The sequence below is a fragment of the Arvicanthis niloticus genome, chromosome 3, assembly GCF_011762505.2.
Source record: "Arvicanthis niloticus isolate mArvNil1 chromosome 3, mArvNil1.pat.X, whole genome shotgun sequence".
In the NCBI taxonomy this organism is placed as follows: Eukaryota; Metazoa; Chordata; class Mammalia; order Rodentia; family Muridae; genus Arvicanthis; species Arvicanthis niloticus.
This window is the reverse complement of record NC_047660.1, coordinates 128,305,202-128,326,453: the sequence shown is the minus strand read 5'-3', so window position 1 is coordinate 128,326,453 and position 21,252 is coordinate 128,305,202. Positions and strand designations below refer to the sequence as shown.

Sequence of the window (21,252 nt, the reverse complement as noted above, 5' to 3'; positions counted from 1 at the left end):
AGCAGCACCCCCCAATGGCCTCTACATTAGCTCCTGCTTCCAGGTTCCAGCCCTGCTTGGGTTCCTGCCCTGACTTCCTCCAATGATGAATTATGATATGAAAGTGTAAGCCAAATAAACCCTTTCCTCTCCAACTTGCTCTTTGGTCATGGTGTTTTGTCATAGCAATAAAACCCTGACTAAGAAAAGTTGGTACCAGCATAATGAGTTACTGTGACAGTCTTGACCATGTTTTGGGGAAGATTGTGGAAGGACTTTGGAACTTCTAGCTAGAAAGCCATTGAGTGCTGAGATCTCAGTGAGATGTTCTGTAGGAGATTGGAAAATAAGAATGTTGAGAGTAGTAGAGAAGATGGAGGCTTAGCTTGTGACATTTCAGAGGGAAGCTTAAAGACTCTATCAGGGCTGTCGCTGATTCTGTGGTTCTGGTTTGCTGGGGCTGAACAGTCAGCTATGATTAACAAGATACCAGAATTACTAAAGTGAAACTTTTTCATTACTGGAACAATTGATGCTGGTTAGCTGGAGCTGAGCAATTAGAGATGATTAAGAAGAGATCAGCATCACTGAAGTGAAATCTTCTGGGAAGTGTTTTCTGAGAGCACAAAGAAGTTGTGTTCCAGAGACAGCCAAGGTAGTACCTTGTGTTGGCAGCCAGATTTGGTACTGTGTAAGAGTCACCCAGGTAGTGCCAGTTTTGAAGGCATGAAGGGGTCATGGAGAGCAGCTGAAACTTGGCACTTTGAGAGAGCAGGAGAGGCCACTGGTGAAGGTGCAGCCTCAGTGGCAGTTGAAGGCCCAGGACTGAAGGGGTCATGAAGGTAAGTTGGGGCTTGGCATCACGAAGAGAGCTCATGTGAGGCTATTTGAGAAAGCGCAGCCCAATTGCTGTGTTTTGAAGGTGCCAGTACCATGGGGATGACCACCAAGAACAGCAGTAGCAGTGGAGTGGAGGCATCCAGAGCCTAGAAGACAAGCTGTGTGCTACAGAGGGCAGAGATGGAGAAGTGACCCAAGTCCTTTGGAGGAGCCCAGAAGATCATGAGTGGATCCCAGACACTGGATGGTTAGAGTCAGAGTTTGATTTGGATTTGATTTGATTGTGACTATGCCCTGATTTTTTTTTTTTTCTCTTGAAGTAAAAAAGCATTTTACTGGAGTCCACAATTGAGAGACTTTGAGTTGGAAAAGACTACCGATTTTAAAAGAGACTGAATACTTCAAAGGGACTGAAATTTTAATGTGCTCGAATTTGTAAAGACTGTGAGACCTTTAAAGTTATTTAGATCTTGGGGATGAATATGGCTTAATGGTGATGTGGTTTTGTGTCAGTTTGACAAAGGTCAGTTGTGCTGGCTGGTTTGGGGTGCCAACTTGACACAAGCTAGAGTCATCAGAGAGGAAGGAGCCTCACCTGAGGAAATGCCTCTATGAGACCCAGCTGTGGGGCATCTTCTCAATTAGTGATCAATGAGGGAGAGGGCAAGCCCATGCTGGGTGGTATCATCACTAGGCTAGTGGTCCTAAATTCTATAAGAAGGTTGGCTAAGCAAGCCATGGAAAGCAAGCCAGTAAGCAGCACCCCTCCATGGCCTCAGCATCAGCTCCTGCCTCCAGGTTTCAGCCATGCTTGAGTTCCTGCCCTGACTTCCTCCAATGGTGAATCATGATCTGAAGTGTAAGCTAAATAAACCCTTTCCTCCCCGGCTTGCTTTTTTTTTTTTGTTGTTTGTTTGTTTGTTTTGTTTTGTTTTTCGAGACAGAATTTCTCTGTGTAGTCCTGGCTGTCCTGGAACTCACTCTGTAGACCAGGCTGGCCTCAAACTCAGAAATCCACCTGCCTTTGCCTCCCAAGTGCTGGGATTAAAGGGCCCAGCTTGCTTTTTAAAACCCCAAGACACTTTCCTATCTTTAAAAACATTTATTTTCTGTCCTTTATAATCAACAAGAGATTATGAAGACACGAGACTTGGGCATTTTTTTTTTTAAATATGCTTATGATGCCAAGTTCCCTGCAAAGTTACTCTGCCTTGAAGATCAGAACCAGGAAGGTCATTGTCCCACTAGTGTTAGCAACATATTCTAAAACACATGATGGATCAAGGCCCACTATCTGGTGTTTTTTGGTTTTTGTTATTTTTAAATAAAAGAACTAAGTGTTAGCATTAAAAAAATTAAATTGGAAAAAATTATCTTGTAGAAAAATAACAGTTCCTTAGCCTAAGAAGTTCTTGTGTAAGAGTCAATAATAATATGCTTTGATCTTGAAGCTATCTTCAACAAATACGAACTTTACCTCTTCAGTCCTCAATCACAGTGAAGCAAAACAAATGGAACAAAAGCAAAACTCAAACAGGCTTGCACTTTCACCAACTCTGTTCACTTGAATTGGACAAAGTGATGATGCAAATGCTACGTTCTCGGCTGCACCATGGCCTATAACACCCTGTGAGTAAGAAGAACACCGTGCTGCTCTTCTGAGCCACAAGGAAGATATGGTTGAAGGGAAGAAAGGAGGTTGACATCAGAGACAGGATGCCAGTGGGAAGACTGCTTGTTCACATACTAACTACAAGGCAACGAAAACAACTGGTTTGATTTTTCTCATGAGAACATACCAGAGGCTGGCTAAGACTAGTATTCTACCAGGCCAGTCTAGGTCATGCTTCCAGGACAGAGCACTAAACAACATCACCTGGTATTCATCACGTTAGCGATCTCTCTCTCTCTCTCTCTCTCTCTCTCTCTCTCTCTCTCTCTCTCTCTCTCTTTCAATTTTTCCAGACATGGTAGACCAGGCTTAAAGAACACTGCAAAGTTGTCTGTCCAGGAGCTTGTAGTGCAGACGAAATCAAAAGCAATCCTCAGTATTATATTGAAATCCCATAAAGTGTTTGGTTTATGTAACTGAGTTTTGGCTTAGGCCTTGGACATACACCTAGCCTGGAGGTCCTTTATAAAGTCTTTTTAAGCAAAAACAAGAGTGACTTTAGTTTATTGATGATTCAGAGAATGACCAGGGCTGAGGACAAGAGGAAGAGACAATTAAGCCGAGTCTCAGAAATGGCGCATAAATTCCAAGAACGAAGAAGGAACTGCTCCTAAGTTATCACCGACTTGCCCAACGTTCTATAGACCAGTGTTCCTCAAACTGTGACCTTCATCTACTAGGAATCTACAGACAAAATCCCAAGTTCTGCTGGAAGTTGTAAGTTTCTTCTCATTTTGGTGACCAACCAATAAAAGGATAGAGCATATTTCGGATACTATAGATGACACGGATGACTGTTTACCACTATGTGACTTCATGCTGCATAAGATGCAGCTACAAGACAAATGCTTAACCATCAGACAGACTCTTCCAACGTTAGTGACCACGGCTGTCTGTCCTTATGCCACAAGGGCCTTGGTGCCCATTTTCTGCTCCTGCACAATTCTCTTATTGATTAGAAAGAGAACTTCTTTATTGCACTATTGATTTGTATGATGAAAATGATCAAGGGAAGCTATATGAGTTGCCACAGGCTAAAGAGAAAACAAAAAGATGAACTTAAAAAGTATATTATGCAGTTATGCTAAATGTTGCACGGAAAATGCCATGTCTTGTTCTATGAGAAGCTTTGCAGTATTCTAAAATGGAAAAGTGGTGAAATTCACACACCATGAGATGCATTCTAATGAATGTTACTACATCACTATTATAATTGGGGTATATTCTTTACCAGTAAAATGAGCCAAATCAGGTCAAATTAAAGTATATAAATGTAGTTTATTGGGTAGCCTCCAAATTAAAGTGTACAAAGGCAGGTTCATTGGGGAGCCACTCTCCAGTGGGTTCACTGGTCCCAGGGAAGGAAGCCAGGGGAAGTTGCTATGGGGAGGGAGACAGAAGAGAGAGGAAAGAGAAAGAGCACACAGGGAAAGAGAGGAGCAGAGAGACCTAAATGCCTGGATTATAAAGGGAAGATCTTCTGGGGGAGGAGAAGCCCAAACCCTGGGCTGAAAAGTTTAGGGTAGAGGATGGGCTATCCCAGCCATACCCTGTAATATGTGGGGACTGAGGAATGCTGGGAGAACCTGGAGGCCAGGTCTCCCTTGGTTTGTAAAATATGTACCTCAGTTATTTGGCCTAGGTCTGAGTCCCAACAAGAGCACTCTGAATAAACTGGCAGACTAATACAATGAGTCAGCAAATACAAATAAGTTTCTGTTGTGGAGGCGAGATGATGCCATGATAATGACAAGGATGCATATCACAGACTATCAGATGCCAAAGCACAGGAATTGAACCCAACACAAGGGAAACAAAAGACAGGGTCTAAGACAGCACTGGGAGGCAGAGGCAGGTGGATCGATATGAGTTCAAGGCCAGCCTGCTTTACGAAATGTTTCAGGACAGCCAGAACTATACAGAGAAACCCTGTCTCAAAAAAAAAAAAAAAAAAAAAAAAAAAAAAAAAAAAAAAAAAAAAAAAAACAACACTCCCTCCCTCACCCCACAAAAGAGCAAGTTTGTCTTTCTACTGATAATAATCTCAACGTTGATGATTTGATTTCTGAAAAAAGTCTCAGATAAAGTATTAATTCTATTGCCTTTGAGCATTTTGGTGAAGATAAGTGCAGAGTCTGTGTGTATTAGATTAACATGTGATACTCCTCTACCCAAGGACAATATATTAAGTGGATTTTAGAAGTAGGGAGATAGAACAGGAGCATGCCCCAACTTTTCCACACATCATCCTGGTATTGCAGAACCTCCAGAAATTCCCTCAGGGGACTTAAATTAAAAGAATTAATTTACATAAAATTAATTTTCTTAGTTTTAACTTAATTTATACATTTCTTGGTTTATGGTTCATAAAAACTATAAACATAGAAAATTTATACACATTTTCTGTTTACACATATTTAAGTTTCTTCAGAATAAAAGTGGCTAAACTCAACATGACTGACCTCCAATACTTCTTTTCCTTTTAGAAAATGAGATTTAACTCATGCGAATTTCTATAAAGCTACTTAGTGTTTGGAATTAATGTAGTTTGAGACACGTTACTAACACATTTGATTGCAGTTAGAGGATTCTGAATATTACTTTATCATATCGATTCGAGTTTATTCTGTTAATGTGAAGGGTCCTGTGTCATAAAGAAATGCTGTCCAATCTTAGTGGTTTACAACGAAGATTATAAATTCCTTTTAAGGAATTTCTTGAGGGCAAAAGTCCTTCCTCCTGTAAGCCTCTGATCACATGCTCTTCACAGTGTTTCATACACAAGAGAACGCAGGAAAATACAAATGGGGCACATGACCGGCCAATGCTAAAACGACAGCCTCCTAAAACCCTTTCTCTGTGTTGGTGATAAACAGTATTGCTCTCCTTTTCTGCTATGGTGGGAAACAAAAAGAGTCAGAAAGCTGACTTCACATTAATGACTAAATTAGGATCCACGTAGGGATGTGGAAAGGGAAGCAAAGAGGACATTAAAGCCAATCCCCCCCCCAAACAAAAACAAAACAAACCCCCAAAAAACCAACAACAGAGAGCTAAGCTGCACTGATGACAAGTTCAGGAAAAAGCTCCAGTGCTGTTGCCTCTCACACTCGGCTTGTAACCACTTCCTCTCAATGTAGACATGTGCCATCAGAGAGCAACTCTCTCACAGGAAGGAGGTCATTTGAGGACAACACACCGTGTCTTAAGACTGAAATTCCCACAGAAAACATTCTCACTGAAACCAATCCTCTCTCTGGACCTGAAGTTAAAGAGGGGCACGTGTTGAAGAATTAGAGCCAGCAGTGCAGACTCTGCATACTTGGGTTCCTGGGCTGTTGGGCTCTCACTAACACAGCTGCAAATACATGTGCTTTTAAAGCTGCCCGAGGTGGTTTTAGAGAAGTGCTTGGAGTTCCCTAATGGTTCAAAGCCAAGAAAGGAAAATTAGTGACTGCCATTGATAGTTATCAGTCATAGGACCATCTGCCCTAACAGATGGCCCACAACAGAAAGGTTCCTTGTCTTTCTACTTACTGTTCTATAGGGTAGGTTAGGATGTTAGTCCATGTAGCCTAAAATTCTTAGGTGATTCTTATGCACACACAAATGATATAAATTCACCACATGTTGAAGAGAGCATATAAACAAGTGGTTCTCAACTTGTGGGTCGAGACCCCATGGGGGAGGGTCACATATCACATATCCTGCATATCAGATATTTACATCACAATTCATAACAGTAGCAAAATTACAGTTATGAAGTAGGAACGAAATAATCTTATAGTTGGGATCACCACAATATGAGGAACTATACTGAAGGGTCACAGCGTGAGGAAGGTTGAGAACCGCTGATACAGATGAATATAAGCCATCTACAGGATAAGGACTGACACTTGCTTAACTCTGTTTCTTCATCTTAAGCATATTTGGAATGCAAATACCTAGCCTGGAGCTTATGATGTAGGCTTTCAGAAGATTGTAAGCTAGCAAGCCTAGAACTAGATGGGCCACATCGTTATTCATGCTTTTTTTTTTTTTTTTAAAACACAAGTACCTGCTGGAAATAGAGTGAAGCCTAAGTTCTTGTGATCTGTTCCTTTTCTGTGCTGATGTTGGCAGTCTGTTCTGATTATACTGTTCCTCCATTTGACAGATTTGTATTGAGGATTTCTATGAGGGACAGTTGCTTAGACAGAACCTTCACAAAGTTAGAATGATGCTCAGAGTATCAAACAGATAGTTCATGTGACAGGTTTACATGTCTCACGAGTCAATGGTGATGGGAACCATGCATCCAACAAAACACAATTCTATATACAGTAGTGGCCCTTTCTCTATGAACCCACAATTCCTTCCTTCTTTCCTTCCTTCCTTCTTTATGAAGTGAGGATCAACGTAATATTCTTTATGGTTTTCAAAAACCATTTATTTTTAGTTTTAATTGTGTGTGTGTGTGTGTGTGTGTGAGAGAGAGAGAGAGAGAGAGAGAGAGAGAGAGAGAGAGAGAAGAGAGAGCGCACGTGCGTACCAGTAACCATAGAGACCAGAGGCACTGGCATCCCTGGGGCTGAAGTTATAAGCCACCAAATGTGGGTACAGGGAATCAAACTCAGGTCCTCTGAAAGATTAGCAAGTGCTCATAACCACGGAACAATTTCTCTAGCCGCATGGCTTTTTATTGTCTAACTTCTGTTACCTGTGGTCAACCATAGCTCAGAAACATTAAATGGAAAGTGTCCAGATATAAACAAATTCATGTTTTAAACAATTTCTATTACAGCACACTTACCCTATTTTATTTGGAATTGTTACATTCTTGCTATGCCAAATTTATAAATCAAATTTTATCACAAGTAAGTATCACAGTATATGTGCAGTTCCATTCCATGGGAACTATCATGCAAACACTGGGCTCTTAGAACTTAATCTCTATAGATAAGAGGAAACTTCAGTATGAACAAAACCATTTTTGATTTTGTAAAAGGAGTTTAACTATTATGTCTAGTTATAATACATCTTTCTGAAGGCATTTCACAGCTTGAATTCCAAGTCCATCATTTTAATAATCAATGTCTATAATATACCAGGATGTATAGTTTTATAGTTTCTATGAATTATAATATTTTGTTACATATTTGGTAACAAGTATTTTAATTGAAAATATATTCATAAATTGAAACTAACACCCTATATTTTGGCTTTAAAATAAACATACTCCAAGATGCAAAGATGAGACATAGGTATATGTCAAAAGCCTACCACACACATATAAGCTAGCACATACATTTAAATTAAGACATTAAGAGCAAATATTTCATGAAACTTTAGCTCTCAGAAATTTTCTCCAGAGTCTGCTCAACTCTTTCTTTCTAAGGTTGATTCCATTGTATGTATATAAAAGCCTTTAGAGGGAGGAGCTGGTGAAAATTGCTCCAGCCAGCCCTCTTGCACGAAGTTAATCATTTCCTAGAGCGTTTTAACCAAGGTTCAGTTGCATGCATAGAATCACATGGTTTCATTTGTATGTACAATCAGTCCCAGAGCAAGTGGCTCTGAGAATCTGGAGAAGTTCAAAGACAAATTATCTTAAACTTAGTCCCTGTGATGTAATCAAGATGTAAAGGACAGATACCTAACATGTTAACTTCATTTTATGTTCTGTTTGCTAGGCTTACAAACGACCAAATGCTTCATAATCCTTACTCCACTTAACCTTAAAAGGATAAACATATAGGTAGAAACATAGAACCCTGTTTTTAGAGTAGTAACTTGAAAGGTTCTTAAATGCTTTCATCAAAGTTACCTTGAGTCATAAGTAAACTGTAGTGTTCAAACATAGGCCTGTTTGACTAAAAATATAATTTTAAACATTTATTTATTTATCTATATGAGCACTCTATTTGCATGTATGCTTACATGACAGAAGAGGGCATCAGATCGCATTACAGAGGGTTATGAGCCACCACATGGGTGCTTGGAATTGAACTCAGGACACTTAGACAAGCATCCGGTGCTCTTAACAGCTAAGCCATCTCTCCAGCCCCCAAATATGAATTTTTAATGTAATTTATTTGTTTTAGTTTTATGTCTATTGGTGTTTTGCCTGAATGTGTGTCTGTGTGAGGGTGTCAGATCTTGGAGTTACAGACAGTTGTGAGCTGCCACGTAGATGCTGGGAATTGAACCCCAGTCCTCTGGAAGAGCAGTCAATGCTCTTAACCACTGAGCCATTTCTTAAGCCCCCCAAATATGAATTTTTAAGATACATACCTAACTACTTTTCAAGATCCATGACTTCTGATCTTCTACTGAGAGTTGAGAATCTTCTACCAAAAGTACCCAATTACCATTTATAAAATTGTCTATAAATTATTTTAATAGGATGCTTTTAAAATAGTTATCCCCATATAAATGGTCTACAGGAAAATAACAGTATCACTCTAGATTTTCTATTATTTAAATTGAGTAAAGCAGCAAAGATCAGAACACTGTTAGATTGGTCCTGAAATCTAAGTGAGCAGTAAATAAATGAGAGGAGACTGAGAGTCAGAGAGAGGCAGGCCCCGGCAAGAATGTGTGTCAGGATCAGCAGGTATAAATTCATGCTGCTTATACCAAGGAGTACAGGTGATAGCTCAGGTTAATATTTCCAGCTCAGTTATAAAGAGGAAAAATTCATTTGTAAACGAGTTGCATGAGAAACAGGTTAGGGACCATGAACACTGGAATTTGTTTTAGTTAAGTTAGTTTTAAGAAACTTTGGAAACTTTAATTCTACAAAATTCTATATTTTTCTGTAATTTCAAGGCAAATGTAACTTGAAAATTCAATCAGAGCAATACCAATCTACATTAAAACTGAAAGGTAGTCCAGAAAGGATGACAGAGAGAAACAGGAAGGTCCATGTTTGTGTTTGCATCTTGGGTAGTGAACTGAGACACATGCCTCTTTGCTTCTTGTGGCTCAGAACTTCTTGGCTTACTTCTTTAAGAGTAACTTAAAATTTGAAAAGGATTTATTTAAATAAAATGACAAAAGTATCACAGATCACATTCTCATGGCAAGGGACTTCTGTAAGAAGCCTGTGAAGAACAGTCAGCCTGCTGCTCATCACCAGTGCTGCCTGGGAAAACAGGACTGGCAGGAGCACACTTCCTGGCTGGGCCTAATAACCACCAAAGAGGGAAATTCTCAACTCTTACCTCAGGCTGATGATCCTGCAATATAATAAGTTAGAATATAAAAAAAAAAGTATGGAATTTGTATGTGCTCTATTCATTCATAAAAAATTTTAAAGATGTCTTAAATTAAGATATTTGCATTTTGATACTATATAAGAATTTTTCATTCCAACTTCACATATACTAGCTATCTTGGTATGATTATTCTCCTCCAATGAAAAGGAATAGTACAATTTAACAGTACCTTGTACAGAAGCAGCAGCAAATTTGAATGTTCATTTTTCAAAATTGTATTATTTTAAATTGTGAGTAGGTACGTGGAGGTTGGTATGTGTATATGTAAGCTCCATTTCTCATGTAGTCACAAGAGGGCATCAGATTCTCCGGAGCTGGACTTATAGATGGTTTTAAACCATGGGTAATGGAAAACAGATGTGGATCCTCTTAAAGAGCAGCACACATTGTCAATAGCTGAGCCATCTCGCCTTCTGGATGTTGAGCTGAAAGAATTATCCTCTTCCTGGACTACGGATTTGGAGGGACAATTTGGTACCATTCAACCTTATCATGACTGATAAAGTCAGAGAGAACCAAGATCGCAGAACAGCAGTTGAGAGCAAAAGCCATTCTGTACATGGAAGCCACAGATATTCTGCATGAAAAGAGAAAAGTGGAGCCTCAAGGAAGAAAACACTGGGTATGAATAAAGCTGAATGGATCGCTTGCTATGCTGTGACTTGGAAGGACTCACAAGCAACACAAGAGAGGCACAAAGCAAAGAGATGCCCACTTTAGTCTCCCACTGGCATCCCTTACTCAAGGGACACAGAAGGTTACTTCTTTCAAGTGGCTGTGCTATCGATGAGGAAGAATGCCCAGAAATATGTGTTAGTAATCCTCGGCTGTGCAGAACCAGAGCTCAAAGACACCTGGGACCCATAGATTGATTACCCACTGGCTCCATTCCGTGCATGTTTAAGGTCCACAAGTTAAAAAGTCTTTGTTTTCAAGATGGTGCTAATGGGCAGTGCTGTGGACTTCCAGGAGAAGATGTTTTGAGGTAGGTTGGTAAATCATCAGGATTGTGCTCCCAGTGGGGACTGAGAGACCCTAGCTCCTAACTCTTGCTCCTAGCTCTACAATGAACACTTAGCTTCCTGTTACTCCCATCTGACAGCCCTGCCACCACCACTACACTCATCGCAGGACCAAAGGCAAGAGGGCCACCAGATCAAGGACTAGAGACACTAAAAGTAAAGTAAGCTTTTTTCCTTAATAAATAGATTATCTCAGGAACTTTGTCATAATGACAACTGGCTAACACAATCTATTATCAAAACTGTCATCAAAATCTGAAATTTAAAAACCTCAGCTTAGATTCCACCCCTACATCTGTGGGAATGTTCCTTACAGTGCAGTTTTAACTATGAAACAGAATGTTCTCTCAGATACAAAAACTTCTCCTTTATGTTGTTACGATAAGCAAATGAAAACATGGAGTGACACACACTGGGTAAGAGAAAGAACATCATCTCATCATTTGAGTTCTTGTCTCATTTGGCTTGTCATGCCTGCTGATGCTTCTTGTGGTCACAATCTGTACAGAGTCTCTAGATGGAAATATATCTCAAATCCAATAAACTAATTTTTCTATAAGAGATTACTGTGTGAGATATGCAGAAAAAATATGCTTAACTAGGAACCCCTGAAGACCACTGGAAAAATTAAAATTGACAGCCTTCTTAGGAGTTTCAAAAAGCAGAAAGGAAACAGAAAGCTGAATGCTATCAACTGGAGCCTCACACTGTCCTGTTAAAGTTCTTCTAAAGTAATTTAAGAATTTAAGACTTGTTTGTAAATCAGATGCCCTGTACAGGCAGATTAAATCAGTCAGCCTCTCCTATGGCAGAGATTTAAAGGTATGCTAATTACTTTAAATAATAACCTAGAGTCTAGAAGAAAAGCACAAAACTCCTTAAGTATTCACTTTCTTAGTCTGTTCTGTGGGAATGAGATGCATTCAGAAGATCTCTCTCTCTCTCTCTTGTGTATGTGTGTGTGTGTTTGGAGGAAATAAAAGTGAGAGAAACTAGAGTTTTCTTCACCTCCTGATTAAGAAGAGAGGAGGAATTTGTTCTGCTTTGAGGTCCAGAATCTCTACAATCTTTAATTAGAAGGTTAAACTTACTTCTGTAAATTTATTAATCTCTAGAGGACTGTGGACTGCTAAGGGGATGCTCTAAAAAAGAAAAGTTCAAATTCCATACTTGCATAATTTTTGTAATTTTCAGTGATCAGGAACAGCATGCTTATATAAAGAAAACACTGAAGCTCATTGTGTAGTTAGCTTCTCAGAACCAGGATTCTAACATATATGTTATATTTAAAATTTTACCTAGTTTATATTCTTCAGAAATGTAAAGTTTATAAAGTAATGGTAGCATAGTAATATTGGCATTTTGCTTACTATAGAGAGAGGGCTTTTAGATATCTGAGCAGCAAGGAACAGAACTCTAGGGACAGGTGGGCTGGGTGTAATCTAGTGGAAAGGGTCTAAGAATCTAATTGAAAAATAAGAACGTGAGAAATCAAATTAGAGCAAGAAAGTCACACAGTCAAGAGTACAAAGACCAATTTCATACATCACACGCTTAATCATCAAATTACTGTCTAGCCAGGTTATTACACCTGTCTGTGCTGTAGAATTACATGGAGAGAATCAAAGAAAACAATGCTTGGGCTTTGCACATGCTTCTTGAATTGAGCTCTGGAGAGGGTATGGGAAGTAAGTCAGAAGAAATGACCTCAAAGATGGAAGAGGAGTGAGAGTGGGATTGAAGGTAGGCGTGGGATTGAGTTCTGGCATTTTGGATTATATAAAGCTTTACATCATTTGGGTGAAAACAAGGTTGGTAGAAGTAAGTGGATCCAGTCTTTGAGAACCATAGCTATATACGAGGATAGCATCATTGGCAAATGCAGTTCTACCATTAAAGGTAATATACAGAGACAATCTCTCATGTACTGTATGGAAGCATCACCCGTCAATAGAAAGCTGACTGGCTAAGGAGCTGAAGCAGGAAATAGGAGGTTGGGGTTCTGGTAGGAGAGAGGGACTCTGAGATAGAGTCGGGTGCAGGAAGAGATTCACCTTGAACTCTGAGGAGACAGAGCACAAAACTGAGAAGAGGTAACCAGCCATGTGGTACTCATAGAAAGGAATAAATGGGTTAATTAAGTTATGAGCTAGTCAGGGAACGAGCCCAAGCTTATGGCCTAGGCATTTATACATATATAATTAAGTATCAGAGTTGTTATTTTGAGAACTGGGGCACAGGTGAAAAAGCTCACGATTACAGTAATGTGTAAATCGAGTGAGTACCGGATTATATAAGATTTCCTCTTGTCTACCACCTGTGATGCACAGCACACTGAGACTGGAAACACTGTCCTATATCCCAAAACTAAGAGCCATTGTGAGGTTGAAAGGTTTAGGAAAAGGTGTTTTAAAACAAAGACAAACCAAGAAAACAACAGCATGACAGAAGAGGAGCACATATTTAGGAATGCATAGGGAAACTGGAAGCAGGACATATTGAAGGGAGGACTCAGGGGAAATGGGATTCTCTACTTGGGTTCTACTGTGTTTTCATTAAGGAAAAATAGAATGTCAAGTCTAGGACCCTATAAATCTCAACCCAATAAAAGATTACTCACGTTGATTCAAGCTACACTTAAAATGTCAGTGTCATTGTTTGCACGCCGTGATGTATTCTTGGCTGTGCACATTTGGTTCCAAGAATCCTGAGGGGGAATTCTAGGTTATTTATCCACCCTTACTCCACTTTTGTGCTTGCTAGAGAAGACTGGGGCTAAAGGAGCTGATGTTGATGGCAAAACACATTCGTACACAACCTTTGTGAACAATGTCAGGAGGTAAGAGCAAGTCCCAGGATGACTGCTGGTGCCACTGAAGCTTAGTGCTTGGTGCTAGTGCCTCCCGGAGCAACCCCAAGCCTGTTTACCTGAGTGAGTGGTTTCTGGCAAGATCAGGTTGACGCTCTTGCAGAATTTCAAGGATGTTGGGTTGACGCAAGAAAGCAACAATTTTGTCATTGTAGGCTGAAAAAAAGTAAAAGAAATGGAAATATGTATATATATATATATATATATATATATATATATATATATATATATATATTTAAAATCTACTGCTACTTCTACAATGATCTAAATTCAGACTTTAACAAGTATGTCTGTGGCTAATACTCCCTTCACTCTAGTCTTCAGCTGAAGCTGTTCTGTGACTGTGCCCACAGATGCCTCTGTTCCATTTCGTCTAAGCTGTTATGTGATTATCAGGGTTACACCTGATCCATGTCACGTACTATTCTTTATCAACCCCTCTGACAAACCATATTTACTTTCAAATGGCAAGATTAGTATACCAACAAAATTAACTATTTTAAATTTACTCAAATCAATCTCAAAGCCAGGTATATAGTACAGGTCTATAATCCCAGCATGTGTGAGACTAAAGCAGGAGGACTGAATTTGACGCCAACCTGGGCTACATTGTTAAGACTCTACTCTCAAAAACCAAACCAAACCAAACCTACTACCACCAACAAAATTCCAACAGCAGACAATTGCATAGAAATGACAACCATAAAATATGACAAACCATCTTCTGGATGAATATTAGCTAGCCAGAGAGGTAAAGAAATAGAACCAGAGAACTTCCAAAACAACAGTGACAGTTACAGCCACAGTGCTACTGATGAGCCATTCTATAACTCTATGTGGAAATAAATACCACATGCAAACAGCTCCATTCCAAACCCACTGTATGAACAATTGCAACAGAAATCAACTAGAGGCAAACCAGGTATTTTTAAACAATCTACAACCTACTTACTATGGCTATAGAAATACCAAATTTGTTCATTAATATTTATCAGGGGTACCATTATTACCTCTCTGTCAGGAAAATGAATCATTTTGCTTAGTTATATGACTAATAATCAGAAATAGGTAATAAATATAATTCAGAGAACCAAGGTTAGAGTGTCTGAATTTACAAACAGCAGAGAGCCCAGTAATTCTACAGGTAGCCACACCAGAAACTTCATGCTGTCCATACATATACATGGACAGTTGAAAAGTTTTTAAATGCTATCTGCTAAAACGGAATTCCAATGTCAACTCCAAGGATCCCTAAATGAGCATTTACTGATAGGTGAACTGAAGATACTTTTGTAATGGAATTGTTTTTATATTGCACCCAAAATCAGAGATGAGGTACTTCTTAAGCAATAATTTTTTATAGCTCTTGAAAGTTATACATGGAGTATTTATAAACATATTACATATTAATAATGACATTATCAAATGCAGACACACATCAACCCTAGATTTCTTATCTGTTGGTTGCGAAACTTACTTAGGTCACAGGGCATTACAGTATACTTTATGACAAAGGGTTTTTGTTGTTTGTTTCTAGGGTAGACTGGAACTGCATCCCCCTACCCTGGCACCAAAAATTGTTTAGTCAAGTTTGCCACATTTGGGGAAAACATCTGCAGTACAGTGGGGTGCCTTGCCCTGAGAAGACCATCTTCATGCACATGGCACCTCTCCTAACAGGTAAGAATCTTGGGTTTTGAATGAGCATTTTAAAGCAAAAACAAAGAGAAAGCTGCTCTGATTTAAGATGGGGAAGTGAATCCCTCTGTCTCTCAGTAGTGTGTCTATTCTGCAAGCCTTAGGGGCTCCAGGTTTGAGACCATGAATATACTTTAGCTTCATCATGTCATTGACAGTTCAGAATGGTTTTCAGACCTGTAAGCTCACGACCATTTATTTCAGCTTACTATTCTGGAGATTGTTGTTACCTTCTATTTGTTATAAAAGTCCTTAAGAATGTTGTAGCCTTGCTTGATTAGTGTATGCGGCTACCATGGATTCACATACCACTTAAATTTTATCTCAGGGTGCAATGCATTCTAATTACATGTTTGTTCAAATGCTTAATTTACAATGATTGCATATTATCTCATTAGATTTTTTTTTTCCTTTAACAATCCAATACGTGCTAAGTAGGACTGCAGGCTTTTATGAGGCAGAAGCTCTCTGCGGCTCAAGGACAGGGTTTTGTTATATGTTTCTTAAAGATAATACAGTGGTTTTATGATACAAGGTAAAAAGTGAAGAGCAGGCTGCAGGCACATATCAGCACAGTATGGATTCTATACAATAACATGACAATATAGATAAAGATGTGTAGAAAGAGCTACATACCCACTGGAACCATGTCCTGGTACTGTGGCCTGCTGACCGTATTGAATGTACTGGATGGCCTGGGGAGAACTGGTGGTCCTGCATGCCGAGAGTCTTCTCCTACCTGGAATGCAAGCAACAGTTATGTCTGCACCATGAGCTAGAGGACTTGGTATTGGTACCTCAAACTGAGTTGTTCAAAACACTTACCATGGAAAATGACCAACTGATCAGAACAAGTACTAGCTGTGGGGCTGACATCAGGCCCTTGAAAGATGCTGGTGGGGGTGTTGACACAGCCCTGTCCTTGATAGAGGCTGGGTCAGTGAGTATATGTGGCTCAGTGGTTCAATCTGTTTGTAATTACCAAGACTGCAGAAGCAAAAGAGTAGACTGGTTCATCAGAAATAACTTCTGCACGGACAGAAACCCAACCTGCCATAATACAATCAATGGGAACAGCTGGGTGATACAATGCGTATCGGGGCTGTGCCAGGATATTCCTTCCTTTATTTAGCTAGACAGATGAGGGAATTCCCTGCCTCAGCAGAGAAGCTGAGCTGCAGTAATCTTCCTGTGGGGCAGTGCATTAGCACAGTATCTCCTCAGAAGCAATTTTACATGCCCATTAGAGGACCTGGTGTAACAGCTCTTTCTGGTTTGAGCCTCCCACACCAGACAGCTAACAGTAGCAGGTGTGTAAGATCTAAAAACAGCCACCCTAGCCTGAATTATTTATTGTGCCTATTATAGATTTAGAAACCCCTACAAATAGGTAACTACTCATTTGTGTTCTTCCAGGAAACTCTAACATTGCTTTAGTGTCTGTTCTAGCATTTTCTCTCGTATTCCAGAAGTCTTTTACAACAACTATCATGGCCATGAGAAGAAAGAGGACAGAAGGTAACACTGGATTTATTAATTGCTACTTCTCAAATGGAACTTCTGTCTCCTCCTGCTGAAATCTTCATAGCCATATCATTATATCACACTAGCAATATACTAATAAATTAAAAATATAACAAATTGTACATTTTTTGAGGAGCTTTCTAAAGCTCTTCCCAATAGAAACAGCTTTTCTGTCCTCTTGCTTATTCTTCTGGAATGATCTTATTCAAAGGATAGTTCAAACAGGCCCCTCCTCCATGAAACCTTCCCTTTCCTTCAAGCTGAAGTTAAGTCCTGTCCTCTGACCTCCTATGGTGCTTGGTGTATATTTCAGAACCAGTTATTATTAACAGGTTTATTATTTGTTTCCTATGCCTTAATACAGATGGAAACAATAAAAAAAGAAAGTCTGTATTACTATCTAATAGTTATAAAAATACAGCTTTCTGTCTCAGCTACTAAAAAAGGTTTTTAAGATGTTATTTATTATTATTGTAGGTGGCGTTTATGGGTGCCATGGTATGCATGTGTAGGTCAGAGGGCGAGTCTGTGGAGTGAGTTCTCTCCTTCTATTCTTCCCTGGGTTCCAGGGATCAAAGTCAGTTTGTCAACATGTGTAGCCAGGATTTTACACAGCCCTCCTCTGCTCCAGCATCCTCACTAGCCCTTTCAAAGTTTATCAAGGGCTTTTACTCTGATTTCTATTCATTTAAAATATAGTTTTAAATTGGCTTTCCATGTTAAGAACATGGGAACTAAGTTGTTACTTATTTCTGCTTGTTATACTCCCAACCACATGACAGTGGGTGTTTGTTGCCACAGCAGAGATGGCAGCTTGTTTACCGATTGTAAACATTGCTGAACAAAGCTAGGATGGTAACAGACCCATTACATAACCAGAAGTCTTTTCTGCCTGCTTCTAATGAGTTATTGGGTTTGAGGAACACAGCCAGTCATTCTCCATACACCTCCAGGCAGGGAACTTTACCAACTCAGTCCACCAGTCTGTATGATTTCCTGTATGTCAACATTTCCTAGAACAGCCACAGGTCGTCTTAAAGACCTCACTTCTTAAAACCAGACCACAAGACAGTGGTCAATTCCTCCCAGAAATATATGTAATGTTTCCAGCTGTGCCTACCGTACTCTCAAGTGCTGCACCCTAAAGGGGGTTCTTTGAGAAAGGCTGGACAATACTGTGGCTACATGCTGGTTACTCTGTTTCACTGTCTAGCTCCCATCAACAGAAGAGAGATTTTCATTAAGTTGCTAATTTACTCTTGGGAGGCCCTCTTCCATGACTGGGGACCCCTAGACCATGAAAGAAATTCAAAGTTTTGAGTCAGATGTTCTAAAAGTTTAAGTCTAGCTATTAATCTTGTGTATGTTTTCCCAGAAACACTGTCCTGACTGAACAGAAGAGTCACCTTCAGCTTGTGATGTCACCATAAAGTAAACAGTTAAAGTGCACTGTCCATGTGATAAAGCCAGGCAGTGTCCTAATTACACTATACATCCACACAAGGTCCAAGGGCGAGAGTCCAGTTGTATTTGGTAAGATGAATGCTCTTAGTGTCTTCCAGTTCACCAGTAATGGTTTATAGGACAGACAGCAAGATAAAGATTTATTGGCTACTCATAAAACATAAATATTTTCATGCATACCTCACCCTGCATTAGACTTATATATCATTTTTATATGCGCTTCTCATGTATATTCGTCTATAAACAGTGAACACATGATATGTTAAAACAGAATGCACATTAGGAGGAAATTCCATGAGTGGAATTTTGATGAACTGAATCCAGTTATTTATTGCATTCATAATTTTTTTTCTTATAAGAAAGACTTCAGAATATTTGACCTACAATACGATATTGGAAATATGATATGCATTTGGAAATGGCAGGCAGAAAGAGAATCTTAATTCCATTTGTCTAAGGAAATTTTTAGAAGCCACAGTATGCACATAAGGCATAAACTTATGTTATGGGGAAGAAAGTTCAACCACAAACAGTCCTTTTATGTATCTAAGTTGTTCAAAGAAAAAAGGGAAACAAGATTTTTGTATTTTGGGCTAGGGTATTGGAGAGCCCTCGTGTGGCTACCATGAGTCACTGCAAACTGCCAAGTAGATTGTAGTGTGGTACTCAGTCACACTTGGACCATCTTCTCTGGGCAATCAACACACACAGTACATCAGTTCTACCACATACACTGTAGTTTTAGATGGTCCCAGCTGGATCCCACAGCTCTAAAGATTCACCCTCGGGTGAATATTTTAATAGCATCCAAAAAAACCTCATTTAAGAAATTATTTTCTGTAGTTGACAAACTTTAGCCCACTAAACACTCATTCTTTTTTTTTTTTTTTTTTGATACTATCCTTGGGTATCTAAAGGGATTATTATCTTCTGTACGTATTTTGCATATTAACAATTCTCTCTGAGTTAAATATGAAACTTTATTCTTCAATCTTTTATCATATACCCCCAACTATTAAATTTGCAATTGAGCCTAGAGGTATTTTCATCAACATTCTAAAACCTTTTAAGCATCTGAATGATACACTAAAACAAAAAAACAGACCCCCCCCCCAAACCCAAGCAAACAACAAAAAGGCAACCCAATTTCACAAAGCACCATATCCTGTCTTTTCTCAATGAATCAGCCAGTCCCTAAAGGGTCAGGACTCACCTCACCCGCGCTGTGGCTGCGCTGCCTGGTCAGGTGTTGTCGATGAACCAGCGCACTTGTGGGCCTACTGCTCTGAAGTGGGAGGCGAGGATCAATGAACGTGGTGGTCCGGGAGTTGTGGTCGACAAAAAATGCCTAGGATACAATTCACTACATCAGCAGAGTAGTCAACACACACACATTACACAAATGTTGCAGCCAACCAAGAATATTGCAGAGTCAGGAAATTACCCATTTCTGAGAAATAATCTTGGTTTGGGTGTTTTTTTTTTTTTAATTTCCAGTCCTTGGAAGAATTTTTTTTATATCCATTAAGAAAAAGTAGAATAGAGAAAGGCTCGCTTAGCCTGGATCTGGAATGAGGGAAGCAGGAAGGAACATTATACTTGGTTTTAGAAAATGTCCTAGCCGGGCAGTAGTGGCGCACGCCTTTAATCCCAGCACTTGGGAGGCAGAGGCAGGCGGATTTCTGAGTTCTAGGCCAGCCTGGTCTACAGAGTGAGTTCCAGGATAGCCAGGGCTACACAGAGAAACCCTGTCTCAAAAAACAAAAACAAAAAACAAAAACAAACAAACAAACAAAAAAAGAAACATGCTCTAAAAGATAGTTATCAAGATGCTCTGAGAAGGATGCAACAGGGTGGACTCGTGGACCTGGGTGTGGTGGCTCATGCCTGCAATCCCAGCACTCTGACTGTGGAAGCAAAAACATCCTAAGTGGAGGCTACCCTGAGATATAGAGGGAGGTATTGTTTCAAAACAAAACAACAGTCATAACAACGAGCAAAGGGGCCTTTGGACTCCTTTAACTGCTGTGGCTGGGTTCCTCCTGTACCTGGTTATTATAAATTTCTAATCATCAGAAATGTCATCATCATACTTCCTTCTTGTCTAATGCAAGGGTCAGCCTCTAGACCCTTCCTTTTTCCCAGTGTCCCCTGAACACCACTCATTTATGTAAGTAGGGTGGTTTCTCAGTTGTTCATACCTCTAAATATTTTCATTCCTTAAACCCTTTATAAGACTGTTTCTTCTCAGCAGATTGATGACATCATTACTCTGAAACAAAAGTTTCTCTCAGCTACCCACTGTCTCTAAGTCACCCCAAAACGTTGGTTAGTTTTCAGGGTTTCTAAAGTATCACAGAACAAAGCAGAAAATCCACAGAGCAAGAATGTTTCCAGTCCCTTCTCACACTGTGGGATTTCTAAGTACAAAAACTGAATTGGTCTTTTCCAACTTAAGAGATAAAGCATTCTTTTTCTCAAGGAAAAGCACGTGAGTGACAGTCCTCAAGGCCTTGTATTGACAAGCTGTGGCCTCAAATTTCATGACAGCCTTCACTTTATTTACCTGTTCATTATTCCTGAACTTATTCAAAATGTCATGAAGTAGAAATCATTTTTACAGATAAGCATGTCTAAGTCCTGCCTTTAAAAAGCACATATTATCACCAAGTCTCTCTTTTTTTTGTATAAGTTAACAACAAGAAGATTTTATTACAGACATAGTAATAAAAGGAAATATATAATATATATAGTATATAATAGTATTACAATGCATTACTTAAGGGAAAATTTAAAAACTGCTAAAATAGTATTACCTGATTATGTAGTACCTTAGGAATGCTCTCAAGAGATGGGTGGCGATTAGAGGCACCATGATGCACTCGTAATTACAAGCACAAATGGGTGTCTGCATGTAGGTCAGCG

General features: G+C 39.4%; 1 protein-coding gene and 1 non-coding gene across 5 annotated transcripts in view; one reads left to right on the top strand and one right to left on the bottom strand.

The window, feature by feature from the left end:
- Positions 1-21,252, bottom strand: part of Hecw2 (HECT, C2 and WW domain containing E3 ubiquitin protein ligase 2) — a 358,088-nt gene that overhangs the window by 62,724 nt on the left and 274,112 nt on the right. For all 4 annotated transcript variants that reach the window (XM_076931910.1, XM_076931912.1, XM_076931911.1 and 1 more), the window contains 3 exons: positions 19,541-19,675; positions 15,976-16,078; positions 13,701-13,797 (listed from right to left, as the gene is read on the bottom strand). In XM_076931910.1, coding sequence (XP_076788025.1) covers positions 13,701-13,797; positions 15,976-16,078; positions 19,541-19,675 — 335 coding nt within the window. The remainder of the gene's footprint in view (positions 1-13,700; positions 13,798-15,975; positions 16,079-19,540; positions 19,676-21,252) is intronic.
- Positions 4,589-4,772, top strand: LOC117706473 (U2 spliceosomal RNA). Its single transcript, XR_004606560.1, has one exon. It is a non-coding gene; the product is annotated as a U2 spliceosomal RNA (small nuclear RNA).